Genomic DNA, 17551 nt, shown 5'->3' with positions numbered 1-17551 from the left:
TTAATGGTTAAAGGTGTTCAACAAATCGAATAATAAATTTTCGTATTCAATTATTAATATTTGATCTATACGATTCGAATTTTGTGCCCAATTCAAAATTCGATTTGATTCTTGTTTGAAATTTGAATTCAAACAAATTCATTTTATATGGCTAACTTTTAAGTGGGTCGGTTATCGGGTGACTTTTTCCAGACCAAAAACCTAATCAATCTGATCCTAAAAACCCGAAACCCAAAAAATAACCCGAAGAAAACCCCCTGATATTTATTTATTTATTTATTTATTAATAAAATATAAGTCAGGTTGTTGTTTCAACTAGGGTATAAAGAGAGAAAAACAATACATAGGATTGAAATATTTGATGTAGTGCTATATACAGACACATCATTTCATTCATATAGATTGAATTTCTTAAACAATAAAAACACATTTAGTTTCAAACATTCATAGATCATATTACAAGCACAAGGAAACGAGATAACACAAAATACGCATATTACATACATATCACAATCTAAAGATTTATTACCTTTTAGTTTTATTGCTTATTGGTAAACACATGCATAGACGGGTGGGTTCCTTCCTTCATTGTCGTAATAGAGCTTCGGGCTCTATTTACAGGTCTTGTGGTCATCGATTTCTTTTAGATAATCGCAAAGATATTCCATGAAAGAAGTTGGATATGGTATACTTGTATCCAGCCTCTCAAACTCGATGGTCCAAACGGCCCATTGTTTACCATCTTTTTGTTCACAATGAAATATTATTGTGAATGCTTTGTATTTCTCATCCACGAGCTCTCCTTCTAACACTTTAAATACAATTTTGTGGTTTGTCTCGTTAACTTCTTCAATTATCTCCTTTAAACTTTGCCTTTTTCCATCTTTACAGCAAAAAAAAAAAAAAAAAAAAAAAAAAAAAAAACAGAGAAAATGAGTGAATTAAGTTGTATTATATGTCGAGAACTATAAGAATTACATATACATATATATACACACACATTTCATGACCAATATTATGTAGAAAACCATGAGAACCGATTTACCATGCTACTATTTGTTACATAAACCGACTACAATACATATGCGATGCAATATGTAACATATTTTATCTTTCTCTTTTAACAATTTCTTTATTTTATCTCATCAATTTTTTTAAGTACAAAAATAAACGGCATACGTATATACATTTGGATATACTGTATATGCATCTAGAAAAAAAAAAAACTATATAGAATTGATAGTTTTTTTAGATGCATATATAGTATATCCACATGTATATACGTATGCCGCTTATTTTTGTACTTAAAAAAAGTGATGAGATAAAATAAAGAAATTGTTAAAAGAGAAAGATAACCCATTTTTTTCAATTTACAATTTTCATTGAAATACCATATAGAAATGTTTATCTGGTTCTAGTGATCTTCAACAGATACGTATATAACAAATAGAGTTCAAATCATTCATAAACACAAACTAAATTACCATGCATAGAGACAGTGAGTACCTTGGGTAAAGTGCCAGATGATGGTGGATCCAACCGCACCTCTAGTACCACTGAGCAGATCACATGAATGAATCTTATCAGGGCAAATGGAGGATATGTCGTCCGGTGTGTGCCTATAGAGATCATGTAACACCTTCGCACCTGAGTTGATCTCTACTTTGCCGATTATTGTTCCTATTAACGCCATCTCGACTCGATCTCAAGTATATCTTCCAAATAAACCACTTGTTTATTTAAAAAAAAAAAGTTGTGTGAAAATTATACATACTGTATGCCATAAGCCATTTTATAGTATTATCATGGGAGGAATGGAGGATTTATTGTGTGTTGGTGAGGGTTGGAAATAAAGGTCCCTGCTCAGAAAACCCACTATTCACATTTATTATTTATTTTATTTTAGTTTTTGCTCGAAAAGATTTATTATTTTTTTTCTTTCTAATCCATAGTAGTTATGACTTTCTAAAAAATAGATACAAGGTAACAAAGTAAAGAGTCACCGGCCATAGTGTATTTTATGTCGTATTCAAGGGGTTTATGACTTATGAGATACCATTTCACTTAGTTCTTCTAGTGTTGATAGCAATTTATTAATATGTATCAATCTGATAAAAATAAAAAACAGAAAATGATTAAAACCAAAATTACGAAGAAATGTTAAACACTTTTTATTTTTCCGTGTGAATTAAGATTCAGAGAAATATTTCTTAAAAATTAAATTTGCTTATGGAAGGGGTATGGTCCTCAATCTTACGCCTATTATACGAGAGTCAGCCTCAGGTCGCGCACGAGACCATACCCATATTAAACCAATCAGGTACAATCCAGGTCGCGCGCGAGGTCAAGATGAAGACGAGACCAACTTTGACACTTAACTCCTATGGCAAAGGACCTGTCTTCCTTGACCTTGCGCTGACTGCTCGGATCATGACTTGAGTCGCGCAGAGGTAAGAAGCACATATAAACATCGGACAAGTACAAAATGATGGGAAAAACGCAAAACCCGGTCACAAACGGTAAACACAAACGCGGAAGCAAACTTCGTTTGACCAAGACTTTTCCCAAACTAGAATGAACTTGTGAGGATGCAAACAAATAGGGTATCCCAACTACAATCAAAACAGCCCCAAACAGCCCGAAAACAATAATAATAAGAACACCAAATTTTAGCGTGGAAAACCTCTCAAGAAAGGAGAGTAAAAACCACGGGACTACTAGAGCCGCTTCAAATCCACTATCACCAAATTAGAGCAATACAAAGTCTTCCCTAGGTCTACTAGAGGCATACAATAATCATCATACACTTGGAATCAACAACATCAAGCATATGGAATCAAATACAAAGACAAAAGAAGGAAATGTCACCAAATTCTGCAGCAGCAAACAGAGGCTGTGCAGACGAACTTCCAGAGCTTATTTGGACAAACCCACCGTTGGATAAGGTCTCCCTGATGTCCGGATGACTGTGCCAAAAATTCAGAGCGATCCAACGGTTCAATCTCCGGGAAATGGACGACCTTTGCAGCTAGGTTTTTGAAGTGACGAAAATGAACTTCTTCTTTTGTGTGTGTGTTGTTGTTGCTGTGATTTTAGGGTGTTATTTTCAGCTCAAGACCCCTGCTTCTTTTATTCAAGATAAATAAAACCAAATGGCCCAATAAGAATTATTGTTGGGCTTCCACATGGGCCAAAAAAAACCCAACAATTCTCCCCCTTTTTGGCCTATGAGGAAGAGTTCGCCATCCCGGCGATTGAGCAACATATCTTCAACTTCTCCCTTGCCAAAGATTTTGTCAACATATCGGAACCATTATCATCGGTATGAACTTTATCAAGTTCAAACAACTTGTCTTCAAGCGCATCTCTAATCCAATGATACTTCACATCAATATGTTTTGTTCTCTTGTGAAACATAGAATTCTTTGCAAGGTGAATAGCACTTTGATTATCACAAAGAACCACGTAGCGCTGTTGCATAAAGCCAAGCTCCTGCATAAACCTTTTCAACCACAACAGTTCTTTGCATGCTTCTGTTGCTGCCACATAATCAGCCTCAGTGGTAGACAAAGCAACATACTTTTGCAGTCTTGACTGCCATGAGACAGCTCCCCCTGCAAAAGTCATCAAATATCCAGAAGTGGATTTCATGTTGTCTTTGTTTCCCGCCAAATCAGAATCCGTATAACCAATAAGCATTGGCTTTCCATTTCCAAATGTTATACCCAATTTGGAAGAACCACGTAGATATCTAAAGATCCACTTAACTGCTTCCCAATGCTTCTTACCTGGATTTGATAGAAACCGACTAACAACACCTACTACATGGGCAATATCAGGTCTTGTACACACCATTGCATACATCAAGCTTCCAACCGCTGACGCGTATGGAACTTTATCCATGTCTTCAATCTCCTCCTTCGAAGAAGGGCAATCTTTATCGGTTAGTTTAAAATTGGGAGTAAGAGGTGAACTAACCGATTTGGCTTTATCCATGTTGAACCTGCGAAGCACCTTCTCAATGTATTGCTCTTGTGACATGTGCAACTTCTTTGAAGCTCTATCTCTAGTAATCCGAATACCAAGAATTTGTTTTGCTGGCCCCAAGTCTTTCATAGAGAACGACTTGCTCAATTCCTTCTTCAGCTGAACAATTCTCTCTGCATTCTTGCCTACAATCAACATGTCATCAACATAGAGTAATAAAATGATAAAATCATCATAACCAAACCTCTGAAAGAAAACACAGTGATCTGAAATAGTCTTTCGGTAGCCTTGCTTCCCCATAATAGACTCAAATTTCTTGTACCACTGTCTTGGTGCTTGCTTCAACCCATAAAGACTTTTCTGAAGCTTACAAACACAGTCTTCTTTACCTTTAACCTGAAAACCTTCAGGTTGCTCCATATAGATTTCTTTATCCAAGTCACCATGAAGGAACGCTGTCTTGACATCCATTTGCTCAACCTCAAGATCAAGACTAGCTGCCAAACCAAGAATCACCCGAATGGAACTCATCTTCACGACTGGAGAGAAAATCTCATCAAAATCAATACCCTTTCTTTGACTGAACCCTTTAACCACCAATCTGGCTTTGTACCTAGGCCTCGAGGTATGTTCTTCAGTCTTCACTTTGTAGACCCACTTGTTCTTCAAAGCTCTTTTGCCCTTGGGCAACTTTACTAACTCAAAGGTATTGTTCTCATACAAGGAATTCATCTCATCTTGCATGGCTTCAACCCACTCCCTTTTGTGTTCATCTTCCATCGCCTCTTCATAACACTCGGGCTCTCCCCCATCAGTGAGCAAGACATACTCATCAGTAGAATAACGGGTGGAAGGATGACGGTTTCTTGTAGACCGTCTGAGTGGGACAAATGTTGGCATACCTGGTACTGGTAACTCTGGATGAGGACCCTCATCTAACTCTTGTTGCTCTGGAATATCATGATTATCAGTACCGTGTTGTTCATCATGTTGAATATCATCTTCATTATGCGGCTCAGAGTGCTGTGGAGGAACTGGATCCAAATCAGTAAGATCATCAGTATGTTGAGGAACTATCTTTGTCTTCTCAATATCTTTCAAACTTTGATCTTCAATAAAATCAGCATCGAAACTTCTTATGAGTTTCTTCGAGATTGGATCATAAAACCTGTGTCCAAACTCATCTCCCCCATAACCAACGAATATACATGGCTTGGTCTTTACATCAAGCTTTGTTCTTTCATCTTTGGGAATATGCACAAAAGCCTTGCATCCAAAGACCCGCAAATCATCGTATGAAACATCTTTGCCGCTCCAAACCCTGTCAGGAACATCAAAAGACAAAGGAACACAAGGAGTACGATTAATAACATTTACTGCGGTGTTCAAAGCTTCACCCCAAAAGGAATTAGGCAACCCTGCATGTGATAGCAAACATCTAACCCTTTCAGCCAATGTTCTATTCATCCGCTCTGCTAAACCATTCAACTGTGGTGTCTTTGGAGGAGTCTTTTGGTGCCGAATACCTTTCTCTCTACAATAAGCATCAAAAGGACCAATGTACTCACCTCCATTATCTGTTCGAATACACTTGAGCTTCTTCTCAGTTTGTCTCTCAACCAAGGCATGAAACTGCTTAAATACATCTAAAACTTGATCTTTAGATTTCAAGGTATAAGCCCATACCTTTCTTGAATGATCATCAATGAATGTGACAAAATATAAGCAGCCCCCAAGTGTTCTAGTCTTCATAGGACCACAAACATCTGAATGCACCAAATCCAGTATATTGTTTCTTCTATGAGGAGGGTGACTCTTAAAAGAAACTCTTCTTTGTTTACCTGCTAGACAATGAGAACACTTCTTCAAATGAACATTAGTTAAATCTGGCAAGGCATTTCTTTTCAACAATATATGCATCCCTTTCTCACTCATGTGACCAAGTCTTTTATGCCATAACTCGGTCATATCATTATCGACTAATGAGTGGACTGAATCTGTAGAGATCTTCGGATGTGCCATATATAACTTTGAACTTCTTTTACCTCTTGCCACGATCAAAGAACCACGAGTGAGTTTCCAAACACCATCACCAAAGGTACTATGGTAACCATCATCATCAAGTAAACCTGCAGAGATCAAATTAAGTCTAATATCTGAAACATGTTTTACATTATGTAAAACCAACTCCATCCCAGTATCAAACTTCAAGCAAACATCTCCAACACCAATGATCTTAGATAGCCCATTATTATCCATCTTAACAACCCCAAAGTCACCAGGTGTATAAGATGAGAAAAAATCCCTTTGTGATGTCACATGACAAGTAGCACCACTGTCAACAACCCAACTCGAATCATCACGTGTAATGTTCACCACATCATCATCACAACAAATAAAGAACTCTTCGGTAGCAGTATTAACTTCAGCTGTGTCATTGCCACCATCATCTTTCTTATGGTTGTTCTTCTTATTGTTGTAGTCAGCTTTCCTTTTCTCCTTCTTCAGTTGTCTGCAGAATTTAATTGTGTGCCCTTTCCTACCACAATGATGACATTCATAATCAGCAAACTTACCTCGAGACTTACTACGATGCTTCTCTTTGTTACTCGGACCTCTACTTTGACCTCTCCCCCTGCTTTCTGTAACTAAGACATCTGAATGTGAAGAGGAACCTTGTGACTTTCTTCTCATCTCTTCATTTAAAACACTGCCTTTAGCCATTTCCATAGTAATAATACCATTTGCTGCAGAGTTGGACAATGATGTCCTAAAAGTCTCCCAAGAATCCGGTAAAGTACCAAGAAGCCATAAGCCTTGTACCTCGTCTTCAAACTTGATACCCATTCCTGCAAGCTGATTAATAATACCCTGAAAAACATTCAAGTGATCAGAAACAGGAGTTCCATCATTGTACTTTAAATTTATCAATTGTTTAATCAAGAACAGTTTATTGTTTCCGGTCTTCCGAGCATACAATTCCTCAAGCTTGTTCCACAAAGTACGAGCGTGAGTCTCCCCGCTAATATGGTTCAAAACATTATCATCAACCCATTGGCGAATATAACCACAAACCTTTCTGTGCAATATATTCCACTCTTCATCTGTTTTATCACCCGGTTTGTCGGTATTAAAAACAGGCATATAATAATCCTTAACATAAAGGAGATCTTCCATCTTGCCTTTCCAAACATGATAATTAGAACCATTCAAATTCACAATCCTACTTGTATTAGCTTCCATCGTTCAATCAAGTTTCAACCCAATAACAAGAGCCAATGGCTCTGATACCACTTTGATGGGAAAAGAACGCAAAACCCGGTCACAAACGGTAAACACAAACGCGGAAGCAAACTTCGTTTGACCAAGACTTTTCCCAAACTAGAATGAACTTGTGAGGATGCAAACAAATAGGGTATCCCAACTACAATCAAAACAGCCCCAAACAGCCCGAAAACAATAATAATAAGAACACCAAATTTTAGCGTGGAAAACCTCTCAAGAAAGGAGAGTAAAAACCACGGGACTACTAGAGCCGCTTCAAATCCACTATCACCAAATTAGAGCAATACAAAGTCTTCCCTAGGTCTACTAGAGGCATACAATAATCATCATACACTTGGAATCAACAACATCAAGCATATGGAATCAAATACAAAGACAAAAGAAGGAAATGTCACCAAATTCTGCAGCAGCAAACAGAGGCTGTGCAGACGAACTTCCAGAGCTTATTTGGACAAACCCACCGTTGGATAAGGTCTCCCTGATGTCCGGATGACTGTGCCAAAAATTCAGAGCGATCCAACGGTTCAATCTCCGGGAAATGGACGACCTTTGCAGCTAGGTTTTTGAAGTGACGAAAATGAACTTCTTCTTTTGTGTGTGTGTTGTTGTTGCTGTGATTTTAGGGTGTTATTTTCAGCTCAAGACCCCTGCTTCTTTTATTCAAGATAAATAAAACCAAATGGCCCAATAAGAATTATTGTTGGGCTTCCACATGGGCCAAAAAAAACCCAACACAAAAGGTACAAATGGCAGAGCAGTGGGCCAATAAGCGTCCAACATGCTATACCTGATCGTGCCGCACGATGGACAATCGTAGAGGAGACAAAAAGGTACACAAGGACATATACGTGGCACCAATCAGCGTGCGCATACCACTGCCCCATGATCTCCACTCAGCTGCTGATGACAGACCAGACAACCAGGACAACCGTCAGGACACGTGGTTCCATCCAGCATGCGCCCGTTGCCCTCGCGCCTGTAATCACTAACGGTCTTGACAAAGGGGATAGAATGGATATTCCTTGTTGTCGTATACGGGCCCAATGCCTATCAGCCCATCTCCTTCACAGACCACCTCGGCTATAAAATAGTGAACTTCACATCCAGGTTTAAGGACCGCTCTCTTGATCTCTCACTTTATACACACACTATTATCCTCAAAACAAATATTATTCTCACGCCGGAGGGTGGTTACAAGGAGAACCCCCTATTCTTCTCCTTGTAACGAGCTTACGGTGTGTTGATTGTTTTGCAAGATCTTCACAGTTGCTTGGACGAGACGAAATAAGATTACCCTTTATTTGTCCAGGCACAAACCACATACTAATCCCTAGATTAGTTTGATGTTTCTTCACTTATATTAATAGACTCACTTTTACTTCAAAAAGGGGGTCTCCACCAAATTCTACCGACACACATTAATAAATATGATGTGGCTAAAGAATTTATCGATAATTACCGATGAATTCTGCCGATACATCACCAACGTTGTCATCACCTGATAAATGTGCTAAATTTACTGAAGAATTAATGATGAAATGTTAACGACATATGACAAATCAATGGAGGATCTTCGTTATCGTTGAAAGTATCGTCGGAGGGGCGAAGAAAGCGCCACCAATTTTGCTACCAAATCATTTTGCAGTTGATATATTAATGCCCGATTTTTGTTTAATTTTAAAACTATTGAGTCAAATTAGTGATCATCATAATTATGTTTAATTTTTTTTTCGAAAATTTGAAAGTGATTAGTTAATGTGATCACAAACTTAGTCATGGATTCACAATTGATTATTTTGGTCTCAAAGTTCAATCGTTACCGAGTTTTATAATACTACTTGTATCTGCCCTAAAATGGCAACATAGCTTAACGAGTAGTTTCATTATCGATCTTCAAATTGTGTTAAGAGTGGATAGCTTCTATCACTTTCTTCCATATGATAAGGTGAACATATTTTTATAATTCGAGAAGAAAAATACACATAATTCAAATATCTGTTGTAGTAGTTAATCGATTGAAGCAGTGCTATAGAAGCATAATTGTTGCAATCGATAGAAGCGATACAACTTAATTATAGCAATCAATTTGAATCTTGGGAAGCCCATAACGACTGCGTTCCAAAAAAAATCGTACCCATCTTGTTGCCCATAGCCTAATTTTGCCGCTCCCAATTCTCAAGATAGATTATACGTTAATTTTTAGAAACTAAAATTAATATATGTAATTTATTTTATTATAAAATGGAGCATTTTTTTTGGCGATCCAAGCCCTAGATTGGGTCCCGTATGCAATTCAGCCGACTATGTTACTAATTTAAGAAGCTGAACTGATATCGACTGAATTTCCATATGTGAGAATTTTCCTTGTTACAATAAAATGGACAGATGCACTAGTAAATTCTCATGCCCTACATATGCTAGCAATAAATTATGAAAGTTACATTAGAAACGTAAACCAAAGATGAATATAATTTAATGATTTAAGGAAAATATTGTATTACTTGTAAGCTTTATTGGGTTTATTACTTATTAGGTTTATGGAAAACATCGTTTTACAATTGATATCTAGATGTACGATGAAAATTCGTTGGTATCATGATGATGTATAAACACAATAAATAACCATTAACTTAATGAATGTTCTACTCTAATAATTGCTTCAGGTATTAAAAAATGTTCTACTCTAATAATTGCTTCAGATATTAAAAAATGTTATCAGGAAGAGAAACTCAATAATTGTTTAGAATATAATATTATGTAGCAAAATGTAGTCATAAAATCAATAATACAAGGAGAAATTAGTAATATTCAATTGCTACATACATGTGTAAATATAATATTATGTAGCAGTGCTACATCCATGTGTAAATGCTTATGATACTCTCTTTCAGTGGCGGATCAAGGGGTAGCGGAGGCTACCCCTCAATAATGGGAAAGTCCGCCACTACTTTCTTTGCACTTCTAGCTACTCGCTAGCCTTGATATTAATAATATTTAGATCATTTCATTCATATAGATTGAATTTCTTAAATAATAAACACATATTTAGTTTCAAACATTCATAGATCATATTACAAGCACTAGAAACACAAAAAATACACATATTACTACATACATATCACAATCCAAATATTATGCAGTTTTATTCCTTATGCACTTATGGCTTATTGGCTAAACACATGCATGCATACGCAACAATGCATTCCTTCATTGTCGTAAGAGAGCTTCAAGCTCTAGTTACAACTCTTGTGGTCGTCGATCTCTTTTAGATAATCACATAGATATTCCATGAAAGAAGTTGGATAAGGTACACTTGTATCCGGCCTCTCAAAGTCTATGATCCAAACGGCACATTGTTTACCATCTTTTTGTTCACAATGAAATGTTATTATGAATGCTTTGTATTTCCCATCCACGAGCTCTCCTTCTAAAACTTTAAACACGATTTTGTGGTTTGTCTCATCGACTTCATCAATTACCTCTGTTAAACTTTGCTTTTTTCCATCTTTATCACCAGAAAAAATAGCTCAAAAAGGAGTGAATTCATGGTTATAATTAACTCGGTTGTATAGTGGGTTTTAGTAAAACTAAATAATAACTTAATTTTAATTTTTTTATTGTATGTAATCATTTCATGTTACATGCTTTCAATAATTTATCTTTTGTTGTAATTAAGCATATTTTTGTTGTGTATAAACCAAAAAAATTGAAGTTTACATATATAACATATATGTTCTTATCAGAACTAATAATATGTCAAGAATTACCAAAACCGCTTTAACCATTGTTATAATCTATCTATATAATAAAAGAAACCATTTTAGGGACACTTGTCATCATATTAGATCATCTCTTATAAATAATTATTATTTTAGTTTAAATTATAAATTATAGATAAAATAGTTGTAAATGATGAATTATTATGTTACAACATTAAAAACGAAAAAAAAAATAGCTTAAGGACACCTAGATATGTTAATTAAATAATAAATTCTTAAATATTTTAACTTCGTTACTTTTTAATCTTTCTTCATATATTTCTATTTTTATACTATTAATCATACTTTTTTAAATACAATATGATTAAATAATACTTTTATTTATACAGTTGATTAACATATTAAAAATAATACACTATCTTTTGGTTTTGATTTTTAATCGGTTTAAAAAGTATGAGATGAATGTTTTCGAAGGAGAATATTGTAGATTAGAATAATATATAGTAATGGACAATATTACTATAATTTGGTTTTGATTTTTAATCGGTTTAAAAAGTATGAGATGAATGTATTCAAAGGAGAATCTCACAAATATTGTAGATTAGAATAATATATAGTAATGGACAATATTAGTAACCTATAAATAAGCAACCACTTTAAGCATAACGTGGTTGTAACTTTGGCTTTGGGAGAGTTTCAAAAAAAAATGGAATTTTTCATTTTAACCTTCAAGTTTTAATCCTTGACAATTTAAGCTTAAAGTTTTAATCTTTGTTTCCTTTTTAACCCTAGAGTTTTAATCTTTGACAATTTAAGTTTAAAGTTTAATCTTTGGTAATTTAACCTCTTTAATTAATTTGATTTTTCACTTCTAATTCAAAAATTTCAATCTTTTGCGATTTAACCACTTTGATTTTTTTTACTTATGTGTTGTAATCTTGGCTTTTGGGGGGTTTTCAAAGAAAAAATGGTTATTCATATGGTTGTTCCGTTGTTGTAACCTTGGCTTTGGGCATTTTTCAAATTTTTTCGCTTTATAGCTCATTCGAAATTTTGTGACTTAACACATCGCAACGTGTGTCTTTGGTTTAATGTTTTTACACTTCGTTCTAACGCGAGTTAACACGACGCAACGTGCGTGTGTGGGTGAACGTTTTTACATCGTCTATTTTTTCCCGTTTGACAGGTTTAACATAACGTGCGCATCCTAAATCGACTTAGTTATAACTAAAGAATTCCCGCCGCATTGCGGCGGGTCGTAATTCTAGTTAAATTATAAAATGTAGATAAAATAGTTGTAAATGGTGAATTATTATGTTACGACATTAAAAACGAAAAAATATAAATTTAGCTGAACGATACCTAGATACATTAATTAAATAACCAGGGCCGTCTCCGAAAATCCTCAAAAAAATTTGGGCCCTGTGCGAGTGGAAAAATACGGGCCCTATTGAGCCAATTTTGAAAGGGTTTGAGCTTAATTTAAAATAAATTTTAGTGTTTAATGAGCTTAAAATAAATAAATTGTTAAAGAAAATTAAAAGGAACTTAAAAAAAATCTACTTAATAAATAAAATGTCAAAATGTGAAAAACTTAAAGAGAAACTTAAAAAATTATACGATACAACATTAAACAAAATAACTTTAGTAATAGTATTTACTAGACCTACAATTTAATTAAACAAAATAACTTTTAATAATAATTTTTACTAGACCTACAATTTAAAGGATTTCATAGCTTTGGTGAGCCAAATGAAAGGTAAAAGGAAAGACTAGGCAGATGGGCACAAAAGCCATGCAAACAAAAAACTATAGAGGCTGTTTCAAAAATTAAGAAAGGAATTAGCAAGTACATTTTTCGATCGCGAGTATCTTGTCAAACAAAAAGGTCACCCAACTAAGTCAGCTGCATTAACATTATGAGATTAGTTGGGTTTCTATATACATATATAAAATAACAAGAATTTCTTTTGGGCCCTAAAAGGTTTTGGGCCCTGTTCGATGGCCCACCCTGCACACCCTTTGGGCCGGCCCTGTAAATAACAAATTCTTATGTATTTTAACTTTGTTACTATTTAATTTTTCTTTGTATATTTCTATTTTTATACTAATAAATGAAAATAATAACCCAAGCAAAAAAATATCGACAATTTGATCCAAGCATAATAGCTTAATAATATAAAATGTATTCTTTGGATATACTAAGGTATCAAATAAAATCTACCCGTACTATTTATCATTTAATATTTCATTAATCCAACCCCGTCTTATACACGGGTTTCTAACTTAAAATAAATAAATATAAAGTAAATGTTATAATAAGTAAATAGTATATCTAAGTTTATTTTTAAACACATAGTTGGCGACTATATGTCTTAGCTGATTACATTATATTTTCAACCTATGCAATACAAGAGTTATTTAAACATATAACTTTTTTAATTACTTAACATATAAATTTACATTTATTCAACCCGTGTAATACACGGGGTTCTAACCTAGTTGTTATATAAACCAATTAACCATACAAATAATCTTCAACATGTTCAAGATTTATCTCCAAAACATATGGAACTGATAGTTTTTTTGTTGTATCCCTAAAATATATAAAACTTATGTACAAGAAATGCTGAAAATTAAATATATAGCTTTTATTATTGAAAAAGAGGAATAAATTTATATTGTTCTCGAGATTTTGAGTAAATTACAAGTTTTGTCCTTTATGTTTACATCAAATTTCAGGCGCTGTCCTTTAGCGCAAAAATTGACAGGCGGTGTCCTTTACCTTTCAAAATCTTGCACGTTATGTCCTTTAGGCCAAACTCAGTTAGATTTTTTGGTTAAATCTGGTCATGTGCCTTGCACATGAGGGCATTTTTGTCATTTCATATTCTTAGGGACTATTCTGTAAAGAATTATTATTCATGGGCTATTTGTACAAAACTTAAAAATAAAAAAAATATATAAAAACTCTTTCTTCCTTTCTCTCTCAGACTAGAAGGTATGGGGGCCGGCTTGGCCCGGCGCCGGACCCCCACACCGCCCCCCTCTTCCGGCTTCCGTCACAAACGGCGACCCACAGCCGGGTCCGCCGTGCCTCCTTCTTCCTTTTCCTCTCACATATACCTATACATATATACATATATATACATAAAGGGGTTCATCCCCCACCCCCTAGGTCCATCCCCTCCAAGCCACTCCTACGTGGCGCCTATGTGGCGGCTCATCCCCTCCAAGCCCATCCAAACCATACCTTCTAGTCTCATATGAACCTGCATCTCTCTCTTCTCTCTCTCTCTAAACTGAACCAACCTCCATTTCTCTCTTCTCTCTCTATTAAGCTTTCTGAAGAGGGTTCCAGGGAGATTAAACGAAGAAGACGATGTATCCATCATTGTGGTAATGATGAGTGACAATGTATCCAATCAAATAAGGGTTCCGACGAGGTCAAACGAAGAAGACGATGACGGAGATTCACCCCGGTTCTAGCGATTGAGGGTTCTTTGGGGTCAAGGAAGCTATGTTCATGACTGCTAGTGCAATCTAGGGTTCCGGTGAACTCCGGCGAACTTCTGGTAGAGGTTCCGACAAATCTGTAAAATCTGGCGAAACAATGTAAAACTGTAAAATCTGAACAAATAACCGATAGAGCACAATTCAAATTGTTTAATTCTCGATTGAGCGAATATTGCTTCAAAATCATTGCTTGTGGCAGCAACAGCTCTAAATCTGTCGTTAGAGACGATGTGAATGCTTCTGTTGAGGTATTTGTTTGTAATTTATATGATATCTCGATATTTGGTTGTTGTAAGGTTGAAATTCAGTGTGTATTTTTCACACCACCATCTTCTCCGGCACTGCTTCTTCACCATATGCTGCCACCACCAACCGCCGTCTTCACCATCCAACCACCGCTTCCTCCATTGTATAAATAAATAAATAATTGTTGTTAATAAAAAAACTCAATCATGAATTTTATGCTAATTATTTTTTTTACCCATATTCTTCGATCTGTATTACTACTGGAAAGATCAAAAAGTGACAAATCAGCTTCAGTTTTCAATCTTTTTCGGTGAATAAAATAAACCCACCTCAAATTTTAGTTTTTTATTAGATCTTAAAAGTTTTGGTTACAGAATTACACTAGGAAGATATAGAAAGATGGGATCTTTTGCTAGACCAGTAAAAAGATGGGATCTTTTCTTATAGAAAGATATAAGAAGATAAAGTTTAGTTTTACACATTGGTTTCAGTTTCAGTTTCAGATCGTAGAGAGAAAGAAAAGAGAGACAGAGAGAGAAAGGAAGTTCAGATCTTGTGAGAGAGAGAGTGTGTTTAGAGAGAAGTTTATTTTAATTATATATCTATATATTTTTACAAAAGTCTCTGGATATAAGTTATTTACATAATAACCCCTAAAAAGGTAAAATGACAATGGTACCCTCATGTGTCTTGCACATGACTAAATTTAACCAAAAAATCTAACTGGGTTTGGTCTAAAGGACAAAACGTGCAAGATTTTGAAAGGTAAAGGACACCGCCTGTCAATTTTTGCGCTAAAGGACAGCGCCTGAAATTTGATTTAAACATAAAGGACAAAACTTGTAATTTACTCCGAGATTTTCAACATAAATACAGTATATAACAGAGAAAGTTCAAATCATTTATGTCAGCTTTATCCCATTGAGTATAAAAAATTATATGAAATGCATCACAAAATAATGAAAAAGCATAAAGACAAGTTTGCCTATTAACGTACCATAGGTAAAGTGCCAGATAATTTTGGATCCAACAGCACCTCTACGACCACTGAGCACATCACATGCATGGATCTTATCAGGGCAAATGGAAGATATGTCGCTCGGTGTGTGCCTAAATATATCATGTATCACCTTCGAACCTGAGCTGATCTCTACTCTGCGGATTATTGTTCCTGTTAATGCCATCTTGATCTCAAGTATTCCAAATAAACCACTTGTTTACTTAAAAAAAAAAAAGTTGTGTGGAAAATATACACATGCCATAAGCCTATTTATAGTATTCATAACCTGGGCAGATTCATTTTATTGGTGAGGGGTTGCTCAACAAATTAATCCAATTATTTAGTTTGATTCCCTCTTTAGTTTTCTATTTATTTTTAAAAGGTAATGATCACATTTAGTTGCTAGGAAAGTTTCAGTTTTTCTTTTTCTTTCTGATTCATTATTATTGCCTAAAATGACCCTTTTTAAAATTAAATACCGTGCGCTAAAGAGTTACTAAATAAACACCAATCTAATGGAGTACATTAGACTATGTTCGACAGATTGTGGGGTTCAGATCTTCACTAATTCTAACAATGGTTCAATCTGCAAAACTAAATAACACCGTTAGACGCATCACGACACGAGAAGGAGAGGTTGGGGTTTCTTCTCGTAACTACTCTCCGGCGTGAGAATAAGTATTGCTCTTGAATAAAAGTACAGGTGAGAGTAGAGAGTGTCGAATGATTTCACTTTGATGGATTGATATTTATAGCCAGGATAGTGAGAAATTATTGAGCGAGACGTCACTATCAGAATATCTCTTTGGTTCCTTCCTTGCTAGCCATTAGTGGTGGCATAGGAGAGTGCGTATCCGCGGCGTGCCATTGGATAGATGTCGCTATTAGGATTGTGGTCTCTTTTGCGATAACCGCTAATGGAGGTTCAAAGGAGTAGGGATCTGCAGAATGTGATTGCCTAGACGTCGATATCAATTGTCCTTATTGACTCTAGTGTGATAACCCTTAGTGGAGATCAAAGATGGAGTGATTTGTGCGACATCATTGGCCACACGATGCTTTCATGCTGTCTTTTTGGTTTCCTCTCCTCTGGTGTATCCGACGTGACGGGTGGGCTCCGCAGATGATTTGTCTTTGCTATTTGTTCAGGTTATGGGTTGAATTTAGGTTTTCCCGAACCCGCATGGAGTCCTGGCACATATCTCTTCACAGGGGCGGACACAAGTATAGTCCAAGGTGGGCGGGCGCACCCCCGGGGAAAAAAAATTTAGTGCTAAGTTCCCTTGAAAATCTCGTCCGCACCCCTTGAAATTTTTCGTCCGCACCCCTTGGAATTTTTCGACCGCACCCTTTAAATTTTTTGTCCGCACCCCTTAGGTAAAAAGTGTTATCAATTTATAATTTTTTAGTAAACTCTTATTTTAAAAAAAAAAAAAACTACCACTTAAATTATATAACTTTTAATACCTAACTAACTAAACCCAAATACCCATACCTTTACCCCTTATAATTTTCCTAACTAGCTAGCCCACTAAGTCTTAGCCCATTAACCAAACCCAACAATATTTCAAACTATAATAAAATAATTAAAGCCCAAAACCTTTAGAAATTCTCTCCCGCTCTCTCTCTCTCTCTCTCTCTTGCGTCCCTGCACTGCCAACGAACAACATCACTCAGCGACAACAGTCTAGCCGCCAGCGACCACCGTAATCAACCACCATACCACCGTCGTTTGATGCTAAATCTAACCGGAAACCGAACACGGATAAGTTTCTTTGTTATTTTGATGATTTTGGTT

At 35.6% G+C, this 17551-nt stretch overlaps 3 protein-coding genes across 5 annotated transcripts; all 3 read right to left on the bottom strand.

The window, feature by feature from the left end:
• Positions 1-346: 346 nt before the first annotated feature.
• Positions 347-7996, bottom strand: LOC110894446 (retrovirus-related Pol polyprotein from transposon TNT 1-94). Of its 3 annotated transcripts, none has more exons than XM_035980859.1 (3): positions 2869-7996; positions 1507-1730; positions 347-883 (listed from the first exon to the last, which is right to left on the bottom strand). In XM_035980859.1, the coding sequence occupies exon 1, from the start codon at positions 7228-7230 to the stop codon at positions 3226-3228; it is 4005 nt and encodes a 1334-aa protein (XP_035836752.1). In that variant the 5' UTR covers positions 7231-7996; the 3' UTR covers positions 347-883; positions 1507-1730; positions 2869-3225. The 3 variants fall into 3 exon arrangements, with proteins under 3 accessions (XP_035836752.1, XP_021997367.2, XP_035836751.1); XM_022141675.2 differs by having other exon boundaries at positions 1507-1715; XM_035980858.1 differs by having other exon boundaries at positions 1507-7996.
• Positions 612-1693, bottom strand: LOC118479255 (MLP-like protein 43). Its single transcript, XM_022141674.2, has 2 exons — positions 1507-1693; positions 612-883 (listed from the first exon to the last, which is right to left on the bottom strand). Exons 1-2 carry the CDS (start codon positions 1691-1693, stop codon positions 612-614), a joined length of 459 nt encoding a protein of 152 aa, XP_021997366.1.
• A 2283-nt stretch (positions 7997-10279) lies between the features above and the next one.
• Positions 10280-15989, bottom strand: LOC110894447 (MLP-like protein 43). The gene is made up of 2 exons (XM_022141676.2): positions 15751-15989; positions 10280-10777 (listed from the first exon to the last, which is right to left on the bottom strand). The coding sequence occupies exons 1-2, from the start codon at positions 15935-15937 to the stop codon at positions 10506-10508; spliced, it is 459 nt and encodes a 152-aa protein (XP_021997368.1). The 5' UTR covers positions 15938-15989; the 3' UTR covers positions 10280-10505.
• Positions 15990-17551: the final 1562 nt, after the last annotated feature.

Source organism: Helianthus annuus, chromosome 12, assembly GCF_002127325.2.
Source record: "Helianthus annuus cultivar XRQ/B chromosome 12, HanXRQr2.0-SUNRISE, whole genome shotgun sequence".
NCBI classification, from domain to species: Eukaryota; Viridiplantae; Streptophyta; class Magnoliopsida; order Asterales; family Asteraceae; genus Helianthus; species Helianthus annuus.
This window is presented reverse-complemented; position numbering and strand designations above follow the sequence as displayed.